Raw genomic sequence first — 21,053 nt, 5'->3', positions numbered from 1 at the left:
AGTGCCATGTCTCTGTCCTTGACAGGCCCATTGCAGCTGATGGGCCACGGGTCCCGGAAAGGAAGTCTGCTTTGTAGTGAGGAAGAGCTGCCTAGGACTCTGAGCAAGGATGGGGTTGTTGATGTGGATGGAGAAAGGGTGGCCATGAGAAAAAATGCACCCCAAGAAACAAACAGGAATACCTGTGAAAAGTTTGAGGTGTCAGACATCCGGGTAGACATCAGAGGGGAATGGAGTAAAGGAATTGAAGATGCAAGTGTGGAACTAAGTCATCCATTTTTATTAGATGGATGGACATTGGATTCAGAGACGAGACTGGAGCAGATCCCTAGGAAATCACTGTAGAAAGGAGAGAAACAGTAGCACAGCCCTGGAGCTCTCAACAATTGGAGGTGGGAAGACAAAGGCCTAGGAAGGAAACGCAGAGATGAGTATTAGAAGCCAAGGGCAGTGTACCTGTGGGTACCCATCCCCAGCTGCCGTGCCTGTTGGCTGCTAAGACTCAGCTGCCACCTGGTCTCTCTTCCTATCCACCCAACCCCACCTCACCCCTGTTCCTGTCAAACAGCCAGTGACTAAACCTAGGGAGCACAAGAGGCTGCCCCTTGACTAGGTGGGACTGAGGCAGTGCACCCCCCACAGCTCTCCATGACATCAAGCTGAACAAGCTGGTCCCCACTGACACATATCCTTCCCTCCTTTATTCCCCATCCCATCCTGCTTCCCTGAACACATACAGGAACAACCCCAAGAAGCCACTTAATGCACAGGAATCCCCATCTCAGTCCCTGCCTTTAGGGAACCTGACAGAAGACACCAGAGAAAAGAGGGTTTGTCAAGAAACAAGCACAGTGCCTTAGTAAAACATCAGACATTAATCCTTTTCCCAGAGTCACACCTCCGTGTAGTTAAGGCCATTCTTGTCCCCTCTCCTACTGTGGATGTTGTTCTTCCATTTGGACAGCATTTCTTACACTCTGCTTATTTCAGTAATTCTATCAGAGAGAAGGCCACACCCTCTGCTCAGAAAGTCTGGCCATACAGTTTTACTGCAGACACGTGGGCAACTAGTGAAGGGCAGGCAGAGGCTTTGGGAACACAGAAAAGGTGTCATTTGAAGAAAATCCTATACCAGCTTCAAGGCTTGACTTCAGTTCTGTGTTGGAGCAGCCCCACCGCCCTTCATTTAACTGTACCAGGTTAGCTGCTCTTAGCTCCAGCCACCTCTTTGCAGCCTCTGTGTGGCCTCCATTTCAGGACCTCTCCAGACACCCAGCTCTGCAAAACACACTTTCAGTCCTTAGCAAATTGGCAAAAAGAACACAGAGAAGACCATCAGTAATTGTGAGCATTTACCCTAAGTCGTTTACATCTTTCCGCCCATATTTAACCCCCTTCCAATGCATCCAGTTCCTGTGGCACTTCTCAAGAGTGTGGCTATGTTTCAAGTGCCTGGCAGTAGGTCTGTTGGATCCTTGAGACTCAGTTTCTTGGAGAAAATTACAAAGGGGGACATAGTTGAGCATAGGGCCTGGCCAGGATTTGTGGTGGTCAATAAACATTACAAGTAAAATATGAAATAATTCTTTACCTGTTAGATTGGCAAAAGTGTCTTTATTTTTTTTTAATTTTTTATTGTTGGTTATTCAAAACATTACATAGTTCTTGATATATCATATTTCACCCTTTGATTCAAGTGGGTTATGAGCTCCCATTTTTACCCCATATACAGATTGCAGAATCACATCAGTTACACATCCATTGATTTACATATCGCCATACTAGTGTCTGTTGTGTTCTGCTGCCTTTCCTATCCTCTACTATCCCCCCTCCCCTCCCCTCCCCTCCCATCTTCCCTCTCTGCCCCCTCTACTGTCATTCATTTGTCCCCCTTGTATTATTTTTCCCTTTCCCCTCACTTCCTCTTGTATGTACTTTTGTATAACCCTGAGGGTCTCCTTCCATTTCCATGCAATTTCCCTTCTCTCTCCCTTTCCCTCCCACCTCTCATCCCTGTTTAATGTTAATCTTCTTCTCATGCTCTTCAACCCTACTCTGTTCTTAGTTACTCTCCTTATATCAAAGAAGACATTTGGCATTTGTTTGTTAGGGATTGGCTAGCTTCACTTAAAAAAAAAAAAAAAACAAAAAGCCTGGCAGTTTTGAGTACAGTTAGCATGTAAGGCAAACTTACAAGATGGAATGAAAACTGTTGATGGAATAAAAACTTCCAGTAACTTCAGGAAATGACTTGGAAGAGCCTAGCACATGCCTTTAATCCAGTTGTTCCCCATCCTAAGAATATGCCCTGGAGAAATGCCACAGTCTGGCTGGGCACAAAATAACCGGGAGCTCACAAGCCACTTGTAGGTTCAAACAAGAACTACTTTATTGCCCGAACCCCACGGGAACTCTCCGGAACTCTGCGGGAACTCAAAAGTAGCGGGCACCCGAGGCAGCAAGAGCCGCCCCACTGCCGGACAGCAGAGGTCCTCATACACAACTGGATACACAACTTGCCCCAATCCAGCATCATCCAGTTACAGCAATCAGTCACCATCCCAATAATTATACACAGCTTAACTTAATCAGCATCATCCCAATGGCTCGCTGGCGTCACCTCCCAGCCACTCCTTCTGGCAAAATGCCAGGCACCATCTTGACTTGGTTGTAGCTCTCAACAGAGAAATCCTTAACACTTTCCACAAGGAAGTCTGTAGCACAGTGTTTGTGAATGGCATTGTTAGTAAAGCAGCTGTGGTCTGTTTTTACTCACTTCTGAGTAAGGGACAACCACCAAATATTTATATTTGTCACAGCAGGAGGAAAAGGAAGGCAGCTTAAATGTTCATTAGTAAGAGAATGAATAAATGAGGTAAGGACTGTGCCCTGGTGAGGACAAATGAGTTAGAGCCTATTGTCAAGAAGCTTAACAGCTTTCGAAAAGTTGATAATTTTTAAGCTGGATTGCTGGTGGGAACATGGAAGATTTATTAGCTCCATTGTTATTCTTTGGTGTTTGTTAAATATTTCTGCAATATTTAAAATTATGAAAAATAAACATACTGCGGATACATACATATATAATAAAAATTATGTAAATTTAAAACATGAAATGCCCCAGGAATTTTTTTTTTTTTTTTTTTTTTGTCAGAGGAGGAAGGATTGAGGTCTAAGAGGAGCACACAGGGGTGTCCATAGGACTGATGACATTGTCTTATGCTGAATACTTCACAGTGACTTTTTTCTCTGAACTTTTGAGCATGTCACAAATATTTCCCAATTATTAAAAAAAAATCTGTGGAGAAATGTGTGTCTTCTCTCTGGGCCACTCTTATGAAGAGATAGAGTAATAGTAAGTCCTCCTCCTAAGAAATTTGTGAAAATAAAATAGTGTGATTAAAATAACATGAAAATTAATTTTCATTGCTGAAAGATATATAAGGCTTCTGCAAACAAGATAATTATTTTTAGAAGTATGAGGAGATAAAAGTAAAATATATTAATTGGAGGAAAAATCAGAAAATATAGAAAAGTTTGAATAAAATAATTTATAATCCACCACCACTGACGATTTAGTTATTTTTAAGCATGATTGTTTTCTTTTCTCAGAACTAAAACCTGTTATTAGTTATTTTCCAGGACATTTTTGTATTGTAAAGGTAGACAAAAAGAACAGTCCTGACGTTCTGCAGGGGTTCTTGCAGTGGGACAACTCTTTCTGCATATGTCCTTCCTAGCAGCACCTGTTTGGTGCTTCAGGAGTATAATTGGCTGAGTGATTGACAGCCACAGGACAGTGTGGTTGATGAGTACCCAGGAAGACGAGAAAGAAGACAAGGGCTCTGGCTTGGCCCTTAACTCAGCCTGGAATCTGCTATGTGACCTTAGGCATGTTGTCTCACCTCATTAACTTGTCTTCATTTGTGAGACAGACTGCTTGGTAAATAGTGTCTTATTTTAATTCCAGTTTACTGATAACTACTGTATACACAGAGATGTTTCTTTGAGAAAGAGTAGGAAGTGATTCTGGGTGCGGAAATGATAATTCATAAATGGAAGGCACTTTATACCCTCAATTATTAGTGTGTGTGATTCAGCATTTTGTAAGTAAATTTTGACTCAGTAGATAAGTTGAGATTGAGTGGAAAAGGATAGGTGTTATTTCACTAGATTTTGAGGCAAATCAAAGGCTATATATGGTGAAGAGATGAAAGTGTGGACTGTTGGGTTTCCTAAAGACTAGTTAGAATGCAGTTATTTCAACAAGTTTTATGTATTACAGAAGTGGTGGACTCTTGCTCGCACATGGTGGATGAAAGGCTAGGAACGGTAGTTTAACATTAATCTCAGGAGACTTGGTGGAATTCTTTTTTCCCTAATTCCCACCTGCCTGGTTATACAAACTCTATCTAATAAGATATATTGTTTTCCAACAAGATTTAGAAGTATCAGGAAGGAATGTGTAGGTGTGAGTTTCCTGGGAAGCGTCTTAAAGAAGCTGAAACTAGAAAGTTACCCCCTCCCCCAAACATATTCAGGCTCAGAACCCTTTTAGAGGCACTTGGTCTCTGAATTCTTTTATTGTCTCTGGATGATTTCATTTGTGGCATTCTTATTAACAAATTGAATTAAATGAACAAATGGATCAGGACTGGATTTAAGTGAGAGAAAAACATTGGGTTACCTGGAAATAAAATCTAGAGCTTTTTCTCAGATGTAATAGAAATGTCTATGATTCAATAAAATAGACAACCCAATTTAAAATGGGCAAATAATCTGAATAAATGTTTCGCCAAAAAAATAAATAAATAAAAATCTAAACAACCAACAAGCACCTAAAAGGATTCCCAACATCATTAATCAACTGAGAAATGTAAATCACACTACTTCACATCTTCTAGGGTGACTATAATTTAAAAAGACAGGTAATAGCCATTATTTGAGAGAATGTGGAAAAATTGGAATCATCATTCATAGTAGGTCAGGATGTAAATCTGTACAACTACTTTGGAAAACAGTCTGGCAGTTCCTCAAAAAGTTAAACATAGAATTATCATTTGACCCAATAAAGAAAAATGAAAATATATGTTCATATAAAAAACTTGCATGCAAATGTTCATAACAGCTTTATTCATAATACCGAACTGTGGCCTTTTTGCTGGAGTCCTAGGTCAGAGATATGCCCCAACAATCAAGTCCAGCCACCTGACCCCAAAATCAAATGGAAAAGTAATGGCTAAAAGCAGGAGAAGAACTTTAATTAGTATAGCTGTACTGGGGAAACAAGGACACCAGTGATTCCAGCCCCGTCTGTGGGGATACTCACATGAGCTCTCAAATCATACAGATGTGTGCAGGAGGCGTACGAATTCTAGCAGGCTTGGTCAGATTGTGGTCTGGTGGATCATTACCTGGTCATGGGTGATGAGAAAGTTTCTGTTGCCTGGGGATAGTTTTAACTTGTTAGAAGATGTTTATCTATCAGATCGTGGTTCTTAGAATCCCAGGAGATCAGTTCAAAACAGAAGAGACAAAGGCAAAATGGAGGCAAAGATGCCACTTTTTTTTTTTTTTAACATTTGTAGGACCAAGTGAAGAATCAGTGTTTTTAGCAAAATTAGCTTCTCAGTCCTTTTTACGTGAATGACCCAAATGTTCATCAGCTGATGAGTGTAGGGTATAGCCCTACAGTGGAGAACAGTGTTTGGACTTGTAAACGAAGTACTGATACACGCTACAACGTGAATGAACTTTGAAACTTTATAGCAGGGGAAGGAAGCCAGTTAGAAAAGACCACACATATCATGTGATTCCATTTATGTAAAATGTATTGAATAAGCAAATCCATAGAACATAAGGAAATTAGTGATTGCCTGGGGCTAGGGGAAGTGTGGGATTGAGTGGCGATGGCTAGAGTATGGGGCTTTTGCAACGATAGTGAATATGTTCTAAAATGTACTGTGATGGTCACACAACTCTGTGAATTCTATATTTTCAATGGGTAAAGAAGACAAATGCCCTTGGTGTGAGCTAAGTGACAGTTGTTTTGCTCTCCTAAATGTAGTTCTGGGTATGGGAAGTGAGGTGACTTGTCTAGGGCCTTAGATTATAGGCCAAGTGGACTTTCAGCAGTCCTGCCTTCTTTTTCTTGTAGATTCTCTACCTTAATACCTCTTAATAAACTATAAAATTGAAGCATATCTGATATTGGAGAAGATAACAAGTTTGTATTCTTCTTAATATCTTTTAGTTGTAGTTGGACGCAATATTTTTATTTTATTTCTATGTGGTGTGAGGATCAAACCCAGTGCCTCATGTATGCTAGGTGAGCACTCTTCTACTGAGCCACGATCCCAGCCCTAAGCTTGTATTTTTTGAATAATCAAAGTCAGAGGTCAGAACATAGCTCATCCTGTATCTTTTTAATAGAAGAGCACCCCTGAGCTAGCACCCTCAACATGGAATTTCTTTGGTGCCCAGACTAAGAGAGTCCCAGGGGAAGAAAAGCTGTGCCTTAGGGTACCTGGCAGACTCACAGTACCCTGCCACACAATCTGGATGACTAAGTACCCAACTGGTCCCCTGGCTGGTGATTTCTTAGCACTTTAGTCTTATCATTGCCAAGTAGGCTGGAAAGGTTTAGAGAACAGGAAATAAGATGCTGGGAGATAAGGCGGCAGCTGTGAACTGCAGACAGGGGAGGAAATGAGAATGAATACTAGTCCAAGGAAACATTTGCAATTTCACCCCATTTTTAAATGAAGAATCATGGGAAAGACTTTGTCCCTAGTTGGCAGGGGAGTTAACTACCTACCCAGCTATATGCATTAGAACTCAGAGGAGTGTGTGGGGTGGGACCACATTTCCATTTACTGCTGCATCTCAACTGATTAAAAACTACCAAAAGGTGAAATTGCATCTGTGAACATTTCATTTACCCAGCAACAGCAATAGTGTTGTCATAAGACCAAGAAATCTTTAATGTTAGAAATAATTTTAAAATATTTTTTCCTCTCTTCTTCTATGTTTATGTAATGCTGTGACTGTGCAGGCCGTTTTCATGAAGAAGGGCTTTGCTGTTGACGTTAACTGTGCAGCTGAACTGGTAGTGAATAATAAATGCAAAAAGGCTAAGATACATTGTGTCTAACCTCTGTCTTCTGAAATATGACACTTTGTCTAGAGGCACTTTTTGCAGAGAATCTCATAGCAGACAAATGTTCACTCTGTTAACCTAAAGATATAACTTAAAAACTGATCAGTTATGAATATTGTGTTCTTGTTTGTCAGATTCTATTTTGTGATCACCATTCTGAAGTGTGTAATGATGTAGACATCAGTGATTAATATCTGTCTGTTGAGACCAGATTGTAGCTACGTGCATATTTGTGGATTCCCTTAAATAAGGGAATCTTAATTTATTGTTCCTCTCTCCGCGTATTGATACCTGCTCCTGGGTATGTTCCCAGCTCCTTAATGGCTCACATAGCACTATATTATGTCTGTGTAGTAAACTGAGCTCCAACAGGGCCAGAGATGTCCTAGTCTCTCTTTTTAGCCCCTAACAGTGTCTGGCTCATGTTAGGCAGACAGTCAGTATTTGCTGTTGTTAAAAGCCTTTGGGAATTTAAAATTATCTACTTGAAATACTTTTTAATACCTACTTGAAATAGTTTTTATAGTTCAAAGATATGATTTAACATGGATCAAACTTCTAATTCTATGTTATTGTTTGGCAAAATATGCTCAAAATTGCTGTGTCAGTATTTGAAGACAGGCCCACCTGACCCTTTCCTCAACAGCAGATCTATCCACAAGCTGATGTTACTGGATCGTGTCAGCACTGTATCTGTAGAGCTGGGCCAGAGCAAGGAAGGGGCTGTCTACCCAGGGATGCAACCAGGTGCAGCTTCCTGGAGAGTTCTAGATGTCTCATCCTTGCAAGTTGACTAGCGTGATGAGTCATCGACAGGTCTCCAAGGATCACAACCTCACGCTTCCTTTGATTATTGCAGGGTTTTTAAAAAGCTATAGTACTATTTTCCTCTTGGAAGTTTTGAGGATTTTGTTGTGCATCTTATAAATGTTGATACCATCAAGTATGACAGACCAAGGCTAGCTCAAGGGGAACTAAATCAGACCATTCTTAGGGTCCTCTCCTAGCTCTGGTGCCCTGGAAGCATGTTGAAAGACCTAAAATCAGATGTGTAGGTTGTATAATTTTGAAGAGTCATGGGTTTGTGCACTGGTCTGAAAGCAGGAAGTGTGCTTTGGACAGATGGGTGTGAGTGGGACAGGAGGCATTGTAAAAGTCCTTGACATCAGTTCATGGGCTCATTTTGTATTTTAGAATCCAAATTAGAAATTGGAAACCCTTTATGCATGTGTCACATGTTTACAATAGTTACAAGGAGTTTATTAGGCACAGAATATTGGGAGTAGACAGGGCTCACATGTTGACAAATAATAGTGCCCTTGCTGACCCATGATAGTCCTCCCTTGTTGATGTGTTACCCATGTATGTAGATATTCTGGCCTCCTTTAACTCGCTGAGGGCAACGGAGATGGTTTTTATCCTCCAATTCAATATTAGCCACATAGCATGAGAGTTATAATTTTTAAAAAATGTGTGGGGGGGCATCAGGTATTGAACCTGGGGCATTTAATTTCTAAGCCACAATCCCCATCCCTTTTTATTTTTAAAATTTTGAAACAGGGACTCACTAAGTTGCTGAGGCTAGCTTCCAGCTTGTGATCCTCCTGTCTTAGCCTCCCAAGTCAATGGAATTATAGGTTTGTGCCACCATGCCTAGCAGCATGAGAATTATAAATTCATGCTGATATCTGACTGAACCAATTCATTAGGTCATCAGGATAGGCTAGCTGGAGTCAGCCTCAGGAGCACTTCACCACAGTGAACTTAAGGTATTGGTTTTGTGGCACATGGTCTGCCGCAGTCTGGCTGGGCACAAATGCCGCAGTCTGGCTGGGCACACAATCACGAGCCACCACACAGCTTGTAGATTCAAACAGCGACTCTTTATTCCCGAACTCACACCAGCCGTCTACAATCACGTTCTGGGGAAATCCACGTTCTCTGCCCAAATCCACCTCCACTGGGCTTCTATCTCCCAAAAAATACTGTCTGAATCCCGTGAGAACTCAAGGGGAACTCAGGCAGCAGGATACGCCCTATTCCCAGCAGGAATAATCTTAAACCTTAAACCTGGAACCTAAACTGGGAACGCCCTAAACCCGATTATCTTAAACCGGGAACACCCTAATCCGCCCTGGTCCTTGAGCAAGGTCACCTACATTCAATGTCACTGCAAAATGTCAGCAACATGGGGTACGCTGGCAAGGAAATTGTCATACCCACTTGGCTAATGGCTCCCAGCATATCCCCCCTTCTGATTAATTAAACAATAAGCAGCGTGGCTTAAGGACCATGCCTGGTAGGTTGTCCAATTCAACATATGGTTCTTACCCGTCATCGGAAAACTGACCTTTAGGCGTCAGCCTCCTGTCTTAGGTTGATACCACTGCAATTGGATCATACCCGTCACTGACTACCGGTCCAGCATACAGCCATTGGCCCCCAAATTTTAGACCATCACTAGCAGAAGGGAGGAGAATACAGAAATGCCACAACACCAAGCCAATTGACGGCTCCGTGGGAAAAATTGCATCACTGGTGACACCATCAGCAAAGATATGCCAGCATTACCACAATTCGCTGCACCAAACGATAGTTACATAGTCCAGGCAAGTTCTGCAATCAGTTCAAAGCGGAGGAATCTATCAATATGTCCATTTCCTCCCAAAATCCGTTTCCTCCCAAAGTAAGTTGACTCCTTGATTGAGCATTACTTGTTGAGTTATATTCATTGATGCATCAGTTTATACAGTTTACTGTGATAGCTATCATAGAAGCTGTAGTCTGGTTTTATCTTTGTCTTCACCGGCACTGGGATGAAGATAGGAATTCTGGCAATGATGCTAAAAAGACATTATCCTGAAAAGAATTATTAAATATAATGAAAAGGAAAGGTGAAAGTAAACAAACAGATCTGTTAACCTCCTTTAAAAACAATCCTTAACAGCTGTTTACCTAATTTAAATTAAACCATTTAAATCACGTGAATAAAAAAAAATAATAATAATTCGGATCCATTTTTTCATGAGCGCTCCTCATATAAGAAATATGGACATACGCACATACAGACATACAACACAAAACACAAGAGTGTACACAAACGTACAACACATAAGAAAATAGTAAAGGCCTTGTAGCTTTACCTAGGTGAAATCTCCATTGCAATGTTTAAAAACTCCACAGTCAAAAAATAAAACTGATCAGAAAAACATTAACCTAGGTTTGTATGAGCTCAAAAAATAAAAATAGAACCTTATGATGTGGAAAAATGCAATAATAAAATAGCTATTGAAAAAAGCATCCTGGTTAATCACTGTCGCAGATGTAAGAATGGCCAAGCTGGAGTTCTGGATATCAGCTGTTATGGATTTGAGTCAAATCATCTTCTTTTCGATCTGTAGAAATTGTTTTAGTTAATCTCTCTGGAATCCAAATGGGCTGCTGTTCTCCCTGTGGAAAAACACAAACAGACCCCCGACTCCAGACAATCACTGGGTCAGGACCTTTCCATTGTCCTGTTAGAATATCTTTCCAAAGTACTTTAGGCTTATGTACATTTTTTGGATACATATGCCTTTCCGCAGCACTAAGTCCTGATGAATCCAAATTTAAAAAGTTTAGAGTAAAAAGGGTTATTTTAAGTTTATCTTTGGGGGATATATACCCCTTTCCAATTCCCTCTTTTTGCTTTAATAAGTATATGTCTGTATCTAATAGTTGTCTTAGCTTCTTGCATTTTCTATCTGAAATACCTTTACTTGACATTTTCAACCATTTTCTATCTTATTTCTATCTTCTAGTTTTTTTCCTAAGGTTTGTATATTTACCCTTAGTTGCCTTTTTTCCTCTTTTTTTTTTTTTCCTATTTTGTGGGTTTAAAATTCTTGTCTTCCTACATTTTTTCTATCTTTCTACATCTTCTTTATCTTTTTTCTTTTTAACTTTCTATACTTCTGTCTTTAAAGTTTTTCACTTTAAATTTTTAATCTTCTTTATCTAAATATCTTTTATCCTATTATCTTCCCATTTTTTAAGTAATGCCTTTAAGATTAACTAGGCTTCGAATGATGCAATAAAGCAATCTTTTTTCCGCCATGAAGGTATCTCGACCACCTTCAATTTAACCTTTTAAAGCCTTTTAATTATCATCTATACTGTACTTTTAAATGTACTTTTTCACCACCTACAACTTCACTCTTTTAAACGAGGCTTAGATTCTGTTTAAATCGCTTTAATGTTAGTTTACATGGCTGCCCTTCAACCAAAGGCTTTTTTTTTTTTTAACTCCATTGAGAAGCTTTGTCTCAATCTGCCATGTACAAATATCTTTTTCTTCTTTCTTCCTTTCTCAAGCTTTTAAAGTAAGTCTAGTTTCCTCAAAATCTTTTTAAATGGCATTTTACAACTTTTTACTTTACCACACAGAGATTATCTCATCTAGAAACATTTCTTTTTCCTTTAACCTTTTATATTAAAATATATTTCCACATCTTGAATCTTTTTCTCTCTTTTTTAACCGTTAACCCTTTTTATAAATTCACATTTTGAAACAACTCTTATAAAATTTCTGATTTAGACAAATTACTCCACTTTAATAAGATGAAAGACTTTCATGTTTTTTATGATACTATAATACTATAATTGAAACCCAACTGAAAATTTTTCTACTCTTTGTATATAAATTACACATGATAGAATCTTAACACTTAGTAACCTTGTTTTAGCAAAGACACAGACACAAAGCAATATTAAACATTTTTCCATTTACCAATTTATGAAAACACACATAATGTTTAAATATATTACCTTATGGAACTTAATAAGTAAAGAGTACTTGATTTTATATTTAGTGGTTGATATTTTAACACTTTAGCTTTGTAAATTAATCAGATGTCTGTAAAAACCAAGATCTTAGACAAATATAGTAAACAGAACTAGCCATCTCTTTCTTGTTGAAGAAAAATCCTTCTACAGGATACCATGATGGTCCCATTGATATACTTAATAACTCGTCTTTAAAAAGCCATGGGCTACATTTTTGTATTGTATCAACATATGCCCTAATTGTTCTTGGTCTCACTGGGGTGCCTCCTTCCTCTAACAATTTCTCTTGCTCGGAGGCGAATAACTTCAAACCTTGAGTCAACCATTTTCCCAGGTTTGCCTGAGAAAGTTCTAGGAACAGGCAACTTGAAATAAAAACAAAATAAATCAAAACAATAACACATTGTTTTTTGAAATGTTCACCCATTTTTTTTCTCTTCCTCAAGGGTGAGAAATTTCACTTACCTCTAAGCTGGAACTCAGGCAGCAGGATACGCCCTATTCCCAGCAGGAATAATCTTAAACCTTAAACCTGGAACCTAAACTGGGAATGCCCTAAACCCGATTATCTTAAACCGGGAACACCCTAATCCGCCCTGGTCCTTGAGCAAGGTCACCTACATTCAATGTCACTGCAAAATGTCAGCAACATGGGGTACGCTGGCAAGGAAATTGTCATACCCACTTGGCTAATGGCTCCCAGCAATGGTCCACAGGACCAGTCCAGGCACCCCGCTCCCTTATAGATTTTTACTGGTCCTTCTGTGGGCTGATCTCAGACCCTTCAGGCATTTACTTAGTGTCATAAACCACTGACAGACTTTCTACCTTTTTAGATAAGAAGGAGATACTTGATAAGAAAGCTACACTTGAGAAAGATGAAAGTGATTTGTCTAGACTCAGAATTTTCTAAATTTAAGAATTTAGTTCTTACACTCATGAAATTTGAAACTTCTAACTTGGTTTGTTTGTTTTTGTTTTATACTCTGGGGATTGGATTTAGGAGCACCCTACCACTGAGCTACATCTCATCCCCCCCCCCTTTTTTTTTAAGAGAGAGAGAGAGAGAAATTTTTAATATTTACTTTTTAGTTTTTGGTGGACACAACATCTTTATTTTACTTGTATGTGGTGCTAAGGATCGAACCCAGCGCCCCGCGCATGCCAGGCCAGTGCACTACTGCTTGAGCCACATCCCCAGCCCCATCCCATCCCTTTTTATTTTGAGACAAAATCTTACTAAGTTGCTCAGGCTGGACTCAGACTTGCCATCCTCCTATCTCAGCCTCCTGAGCCACTGGGATTACAGGCATATACCACACACTTGGCTTTCATATTTCCTTTGTGATAAATCCTAAAACAAATTAGATTTTTCAGCCGTACTTTTTCTGAATTGGCCATGTTCATGCCAAATTCTTCAGATATAAGATAGTTCCTTGAAAAAGGTGCCAGAAAATTTCACTTCTGGTGGAAAATAAAGCTAAATTAAGACTTACCCTTTCTTTTTTCTGTACTAAATAAATAACACTTGATTCAAAAACAATGAATCTTGTAAAAATCATTTCCCACAGTACAGGACCAGCAGGTGAGGGACCCTTGCACACCTGGGAGAGACAGGTGCAGGGTGCCGGTGGGGCCTGTGTTCACAGTGGTGGGCAAGTGCGGGCAGCGTTTGGACGTTTGTCCAGGTGACTGCTGTTTACCAGGATATGTGTCAAGTGTGTCTGGAGCCACATGAGACTGCCCTGTGTGGCTCCACCCATGTTGTCCCCCAGCCTTTTCCTGTGACCCTGCACTATTTAGTTCTGGAGTTTCAAGGCCTCATCACCGTGGCCCTGGCGGGTTTCTCCAGTGGTAACTGTCTTCTTGGTGGTCTCCTAGGTTGTGCTGGTGAGGTGGAATGAGCCGTACCAGAAGCTGGCCACGTGCGACGCAGACGGGGGAATATTCGTGTGGATTCAGTACGAAGGCAGGTGGTCTGTGGAACTGGTCAACGACCGCGGGGCTCAGGTGAGTGGGCGGCAGGCCTCCTCCCAGGAGGATGACGCCCAGTGACCCCTGGCCAGGGCTGTAGCGCAGAGGGGACAACACTGCGCAGCGCCCAGCTCCTCCTTGAGCAGGCGGAGGAGAAATAACAGAAGCAGAGCTGTGCCCTCTGTCCCTTGTCCCTTGAGTGAACAGAAGCAGAGCTGTGCCCTCTGTCCCTTGTCCCTTGAGTGAACAGAAGCAGAGCTGCGCCCTCTGTCCCTTGTCCCTTGAGTGAACAGAAGCAGAGCTGTGCCCTCTGCCCCTTGAGTGCGCTGCTGCTCTTCAGCCGCCGCGGGCCTTCCCCGTTGCTCAGGGCTGTGACTATGCATTAACTTCGGGTCCTCGGAAGTGCGCCTGGCACGTTTCTTTTCCTCCCTTTAGAAGGTGTTTTCCCTGTGCTGCCATCTCCACAAGACTGTTTCGCACAACCCACTCCCTAAGCCATGAGTTTGTGACACTCCTCTGTGGGGTTTCAGTTAGTGTGGCCACCTGTTGTCATCTTCCACCCTTCCTTTCTGGTACAGTTTGTCTCCACTCTGAGGAAGACAGCTGCTCCAGGGATGCCCCACTGAGCCATGCTGTCCCTGAGTACCTGGTGGGTGGCTGCTGGGCCCTTCTCCTGTGTTTGAGGACACATGTCGCGGAGATTGACAGCACAGTGATTGGAGAGCCTGGCTCCTCTGGGGATGTTTGTTGACATGGGGCTTCCTGTACTGTTTTAACTCTCCCAGAATGAGTTCTCGTGAGCCTTGCTCTACATTTCTAAGGGACAGGATTCCCTCTCCTGCCTGTTGCTTAAATAAGCTATGAGCTTCCATCTGAAAGATATAGCCCAGTCAGGTGGCATAAAATTGCAAGAAAGGAAGATTTATTGTCAGTGAGAATTAGCAGGCTAAGGATCATAAGATGCCATCACAGAAGACAAACTTCCTTTTGCCTGAAGACAACATTCTTCTTGTGTGAGTTCTTTGTTAGTAAGGGTAAACGTAACAATATTGACTGACTCTAATAAAGCCTTATCAGCTTCCCACCTGCCTTCTTGGAGTGACAAGAGAAGAGGTAGCACCAGCCCTGTGACTACTAACCAGCCTTCCTGAAGGAGAGGTACAAATGTGGGAAATCTCCTGACCCAGAGGCACTCAAGTCACTCTGAGGGTGCGTGTTGTATTTGTCAAGAGCATTAGCTTTGGAGTCAGCAGAGGCAGGAAATCCCACTGTTGACCTCTGAGTGGGAAGTATTTAACATCTCTGTGCCTCAGTTTCCTCACCTGTGACAGAGCAGAGGATCTCTGAGGACTAAATAAGACTCTATGTGAAAAGCACAGTGTATGGCGGCTTCCCTGCACACTAAGGCAGTGCTTGCACTGATTGTCAGTACTGCTTCCTCACAGCCCCCTAGCATAGAACTCATCTGCCCTGAGACAGTAGCCAGGCGTCATCTCCATGAACAGCTGCAGGCCTGGAGTTGGCAGCTGGTCATGGATTCCTGTGAAGTGGACAGTTCTCTGCGGTTGCCCACAGAGTCTCTAACCAAAGTAGAGGACGCTTTTCTAAGGCCTTCAGATTTAGGATGACAAAAGTCATTCCTTAGGGGAGAAAGGGAAAAGGAGACTAGGTCACATGCCAACCAAGTGCTTGGCTTTTTAACGTGTTATTTCCCTTCATCTCCATAGGAACCTTATTCTGAAAATGTTCTTATTCTCAGTTAATAGAAAAGTCCAGATCAGGCAGGTTTAGTAGCTTGCCCACAGGGGCTCGTGGGTGGCGATGCGAGGACTCAGGCCTTGGTGTGAGTCCAGGGCACTTCACTGCATGGCTTGTTCCCAGCAAGCGCACTTTTCTCTTGGCAGAAATGCATATGTCACCGCGTATCCCCAAATGCTCAGACTTTATTACTGTTTGAGAAACCCACCCCACCAGCCAAGCAGCGCCACCGCCACGTGGTTTTTTCCTGGCGGTAGCTTCTCTTGGTTGGGGATCCCATCGTCTCCACATGGCAGCTGCGTCATCCCCGCCACCTGTCATGTCCCTCTCTGTTTCTTTCCATGGAGAGTGTGGAGCAGACAGCCATGTCAGAAACAGGAAAGGTGGGATGAGTTCAGCTCTGGAGGCCGGTGAGCTGTGAGCAGCTGGAAGCATCCAGAACCTTACAGATGCCTTTGCTGCCAGGTTCCTCTGGAGTCATCACCATATCTTGTGACCTGATTCCGATTTCATGAAATTTTGCTGTTTGAAACTTTGTTTCTTCAAAACATTGAGCAGTTTTCACCACTAAACACTGGCATTTTTTGGGAAGGACTGGTTGCTTTTATTTGCTCTGAGTCAGATCTTTTCTGAATAAAAAAGACACCGCACATGGGTTCCAGTGGATCACTGGTGGGGGCACTGGTGGCTCTGCATGCTTGGAAAAGCGTCTGGCGAAAGGAATAGTTCTGCAGGTTGGAGGATGAGAGTTCTGGAAGCCAGCTTAGAGAAGAGTGCCACTTTTCTTCTTTTAGAAGAAATAACAGGTGATCCTCGATACAGAGAGTGTCTCTCACTGTCATGGAGTAAGCAAACACTTGGCTGAAGCTAAATGATGGCCTTAACAATTTCTTTTTCAGGCATTGATTATAAGTCCTGTATTTCAAAAAGGGTCTGCAACAGTGCGCACATTATTGTACCGTATCAGTCATTGAAGACGGTTGTGCCAGGCACATGCACTGAGATAGTCTCTTGAGAAGCTGCCTCAGGCAACTATTGGTTGGGTTGCTGCTCGGCTTCAGTTATTCCTCGTCTGAGTGCTATCTTTAGTAAAGTAAAGGCATTGTAACCCTGTGCAATTGAAAAGCAACCAGAAGAAGGAAAGTTTCTTCAATTTTCTCTCCAGCATTCAGTATTTGACTTCACATTATTTTTGTTTTTCACTATTTTGTTTTTCTAGGTGTGATATATTCTTGTTGCTCCATGCTGCCTAATAAACCCAGTTAATTCATGTGAACATCCTGCATCACTTTATGAGAGATTGCCAGTGTTTTTTGTTTTGTTTTGTTTTGTTTTTTAAATAAGATCCCCAAAGTGCAGGAAACCAAAAATAAACAAGTATAACTATATCAAAGTGAAAAGCTTCTGCACAACAAAAGAAACAATCAATATAATATACTCTGCAGAATGGAAGAAAATATTTGCAAACTGTAAATCTGGCAGTGGATTAATATATGAGTTATAATAAGGAACTCAAATAACTCAAAAGAAAATTCCCAGATAATTCAATTAAAAACTGGACAATAGACCTAAGTAGAGACATCTCAAAATAAAAGCTACAAATGGCCAGTAGGTATATGGAAAAAAAATGCTCAACATCACTAATCATTAGAAAAACAGTGAGCTGCCACCTCAAGTTAGAATGGCTGTGATTAAAAAGACAGACAGTAAGCACTAGGGGAGGGAGGTGTAAATTCCCACTGCTGGTGGAATGTAAATTAGTGCAGCCATTATGAAAGGGTTTGGAAGTTCCTCAAAAATTAAAAATGAGTAATTATATGGGTAAGGATTCACACACACACACACACACACACACACGCACGCACACACACTGAATACAACAACCGAAAAAGGATGGAAATTCTGTCATTTGCAACAACACAGGTGGAACCAGAGAGCATCATGGTAAGTGAAATAAGCCAGGTACAGAAAGGCAAATGCTGCACCATCTCACTCATATGCAGAATCTACAAAATGTTGGTCTCATAGAAGGTGAAATAGAATGGTCGTTACCAGAGGCTGAGGACAGTGATTGGGTTAGCGTGAGATGAGGAGAGGTGGGTCAGTGGGTATTAATTAGTGTTAGGTAAGAACAAGAAGTTCTGGTGTATTGTTGCACAGTAGGGTAATTATCAGTAATGAGTGTCCTAGGTATTTCCAAACAGCTATAAGAAAGGATTTTCATTTTTTTCACTACAGAGAAACAATGATTGTTGAAAGAGATGGGTTGCTATAATATCCCTGAGAAGCTTCATTTTCCTGGCCTTGCCTTAGCTCTCTATTAAGATGTTTTTCCTCTTAGTACATAGCTAAAATGCAGGTAAGTAATAGCATTATCTTTGCAAAATGAAAGAACTTTTAAATTTTATTGCAGAATAAACAATTTTTGTTTTAAATTAAGAAAAACTAGGTAGTTCAGGTGGTCGGGATATAATTTAAAGGAACCCAAGGTTCTAGATTTAACTGAAGAAATGGGTTTTTTTGTTTGTTTGTTTGTTTGTTTGTCTTTTTTTTTTTAAGGACTCTCAGAGCAGTTATTCAAGAGCTACTTAACAAATCATGCCATTGTCATGATAAGAGATATTGCTGGTACTCATTATAGACCTTTAGCCCCTTTTGCAATTAGTTCATATATTTTTCTTATTTCTTAAAATGTGATTCATCTAGTAATGTCACATTGTTTAAAAATATTGTTTATTTAGTTGTAGTTGGACATAATACCTTTATTTTATTTTTATGTGGTGCTGAGGATTGAATCTAGGGCCTTGCATGTGCTAGGCGAGCGCTCTACCACTGAGCCACAACCCCAGCCCCATCATGTCACATTTTAAAGAGACTTGAATAGTTCCAAGTATAAGCAACAGTGACGATCATAGAGTAATTCTTGTGTTAGAAAAGATTAAAAAGAAACAAAAGTTAGTACAAACTGAAAAAGTAAATTAAGAAAGTACAGTGAGGCAAGCCTGTAATCCTAGTGATTTGGGAAGCTGAAGCAGGAAGATTGCAAGTTCAAGACCAGCCTTGGGAACTTTGTGAGATCCTGTCTTAAAAAATAAAAAGGACTGGAGTATAGCTCAGTGGTAAAGTACTCTGGATTCAATCCCTAGTACCACACAGGTGGGTGCGCTCACGCATGTACACACACAAGAGCCAAATAGAAGTAGAGCACAAATTAGAATAAATACAAATGGATTAAATAAGAAAATAAAGCTTAATGGATTATATTTTTAAAAGCTGGGATCTATGCCTTTTAGAGCCACATGTAGAACTTAAGGACATATACAAATTTAAAGTCAAAGGATGACAAAGATACATCTGGCAAATACCAAGGGAAAAAAATTAAGCTGGTGTAGTTAGATTAATATTAGATAAAATACCTTAAAGACAGAAAATATTACTTTGTTAATAGAGACATCAGATAATGATAAACTGTGGTTTATCAAGATGTTTTTAATGTATATGCTTTTAATAATACCATCAAAATAGTGAAGGAGACTGGTAGAACTGAAAGGAAAAATTGATCAATCCACTGACATACTCAGACGTGTGTTGGCAGCAGTGTGGAGAGCAGGTTGTGCCCTCTCTGAGTTAGTCCGTGGTGTGTAGAACAGCAGTTTCCAGTCTCTTCCTGAACCTTTGTCAGTTCATTTTGTAAAGCAGCAGTTTGCCATAAGCAAACTAATTGTGAGTTTTAAGTGCTAAGAAGGAATGACTCTACACCTTGTTTGTACAAGTAAACAACCACCATTTGCCTGGCACACTCATAAGGCATTAACTGATAAACTATTCATGCTAATGAGAATGAACTTATTGAATTAATCAGAAGCACATGGATATATGGGCAAATCAAAGTCATATCAGAAAATCCAGGCCCACGAGCTTATGGAACACACGAGACCAGTGAATGATGCAACCCCTCGGTCAAGACTCATAAAAGGAGGCATACCCTAAGACTGGACACAGCGGCACCCTGATTCTTTCACCGGGGTCATTGGTCACAAGCCTTGCCCGGGAAAATCACCACCGTGAGGAATCTTTAGCAGAGTGATGCCCATGATGACCGACCACACAAGTCCCATTCCAAGCTGACGCTCCAAATTGATACTGTGAAACTGCCTCCAGACCTTGGCCTAGAATAAATTCTTGCATTGTGTCCTGAACAAGTTCTTTGACTGGTTTTTAATCTTATCTGAGCACCCATAGTGACTCTGCATTCCTGTCTGCTCTTTGCCTTTGCTCTCAGGGAGCCTCTGGAACCCCTGTGGCTGCCTTGGCCCTTTCCTTGTCTTTCTGTAACCTATATATATAATTGGGTGAAGTGTGATATGTGACTTGAATATTGTAGATAATAAAAATTAAGATAGGAATAAAAGAACCTATGATTGCCTATCCTATGACTACCAGGTGACCCATGAGTATTCAGTGAATTGCCATTGATGAAAGTACCTGTGAACTGATTATTGTTCGATAAATTCTGACATTGTGGGAAGATGCAAACCTTTTTGTCTATGTTAATGACATAGCACACTCATGACAAACAACCAGCAAAGATACAGAAGATTGGAGCAACACAGTTAACAAACTGGACCTAGTAGACATGTGGAGGTCCCAAGTCTACCAGTTAGAACACAGGTTTTCTCACAGAACGTTTAACAACAATTGACCTGTTCTTGCATAAGAGTCTGTAAACTTTCTGTGAAGGGGCATATATGAATATTTTAGGTTTTGTGGATCAAGAGCCAAAAATCAGGTATTATGTAATGAGAAAACAAATTTTAAAAACTTACTGATGAAATAAAAAAACTTTATGGATGTTAAAACTCGAATTTTGGGGGTGGGGCGGTAGCTCAGTGGCAGAGTACTTGCGTAGCATATGAGAGGCACTGGGTTTGATCCTTAGCACCATCTAAAAATTAAGAAATTTTAAAAAATACTTGAATTTCATGAATAACAAAATATTCTGCTATTGATTTTTTTCCTTCAACTATTTTAAACCATTCTTAGTTTGAGTGGTAGACCAACAGAGCTGACAGGCCAGATTTGCCCATAAGTTGTGGTTTGTCAATCCTTAATTTAGGTTATAAAGTAAATTTCAGTAGACTTCCAGTGGTAGGTACCATGACTATAGATCACAATCCCATGAGTTCATTGAACCTGGGTTAAAACTTAATAACAAAAGAGTTATTAAATTCTTGCATATTTGAGATTTTTAAAAAAATGTGTAGTGAAATAGTTCCTGGGTTAAAAAATACATTTAATGGATGTTTATAAAGTCCTAGATCTGAATGATAATAAAAGC

At 40.7% G+C, this 21,053-nt stretch overlaps 1 protein-coding gene across 4 annotated transcripts in view; it reads left to right on the top strand.

Annotated features, from left to right (window-relative positions):
* Positions 1-21,053, top strand: part of Tulp4 (TUB like protein 4) — a 200,339-nt gene that overhangs the window by 126,486 nt on the left and 52,800 nt on the right. For all 4 annotated transcript variants that reach the window (XM_048805898.1, XM_048805899.1, XM_015498640.2 and 1 more), the window contains one exon: positions 13,865-13,993. In XM_048805898.1, coding sequence (XP_048661855.1) covers positions 13,865-13,993 — 129 coding nt within the window. The remainder of the gene's footprint in view (positions 1-13,864; positions 13,994-21,053) is intronic.

This window comes from Marmota marmota, unplaced genomic scaffold (genome assembly GCF_001458135.2).
Source record: "Marmota marmota marmota unplaced genomic scaffold, marMar, whole genome shotgun sequence".
NCBI classification, from domain to species: domain Eukaryota; kingdom Metazoa; phylum Chordata; class Mammalia; order Rodentia; family Sciuridae; genus Marmota; species Marmota marmota.
Note: the sequence above shows the minus strand (reverse complement) of the source record. Positions and strands in the feature narration are given on the sequence as shown.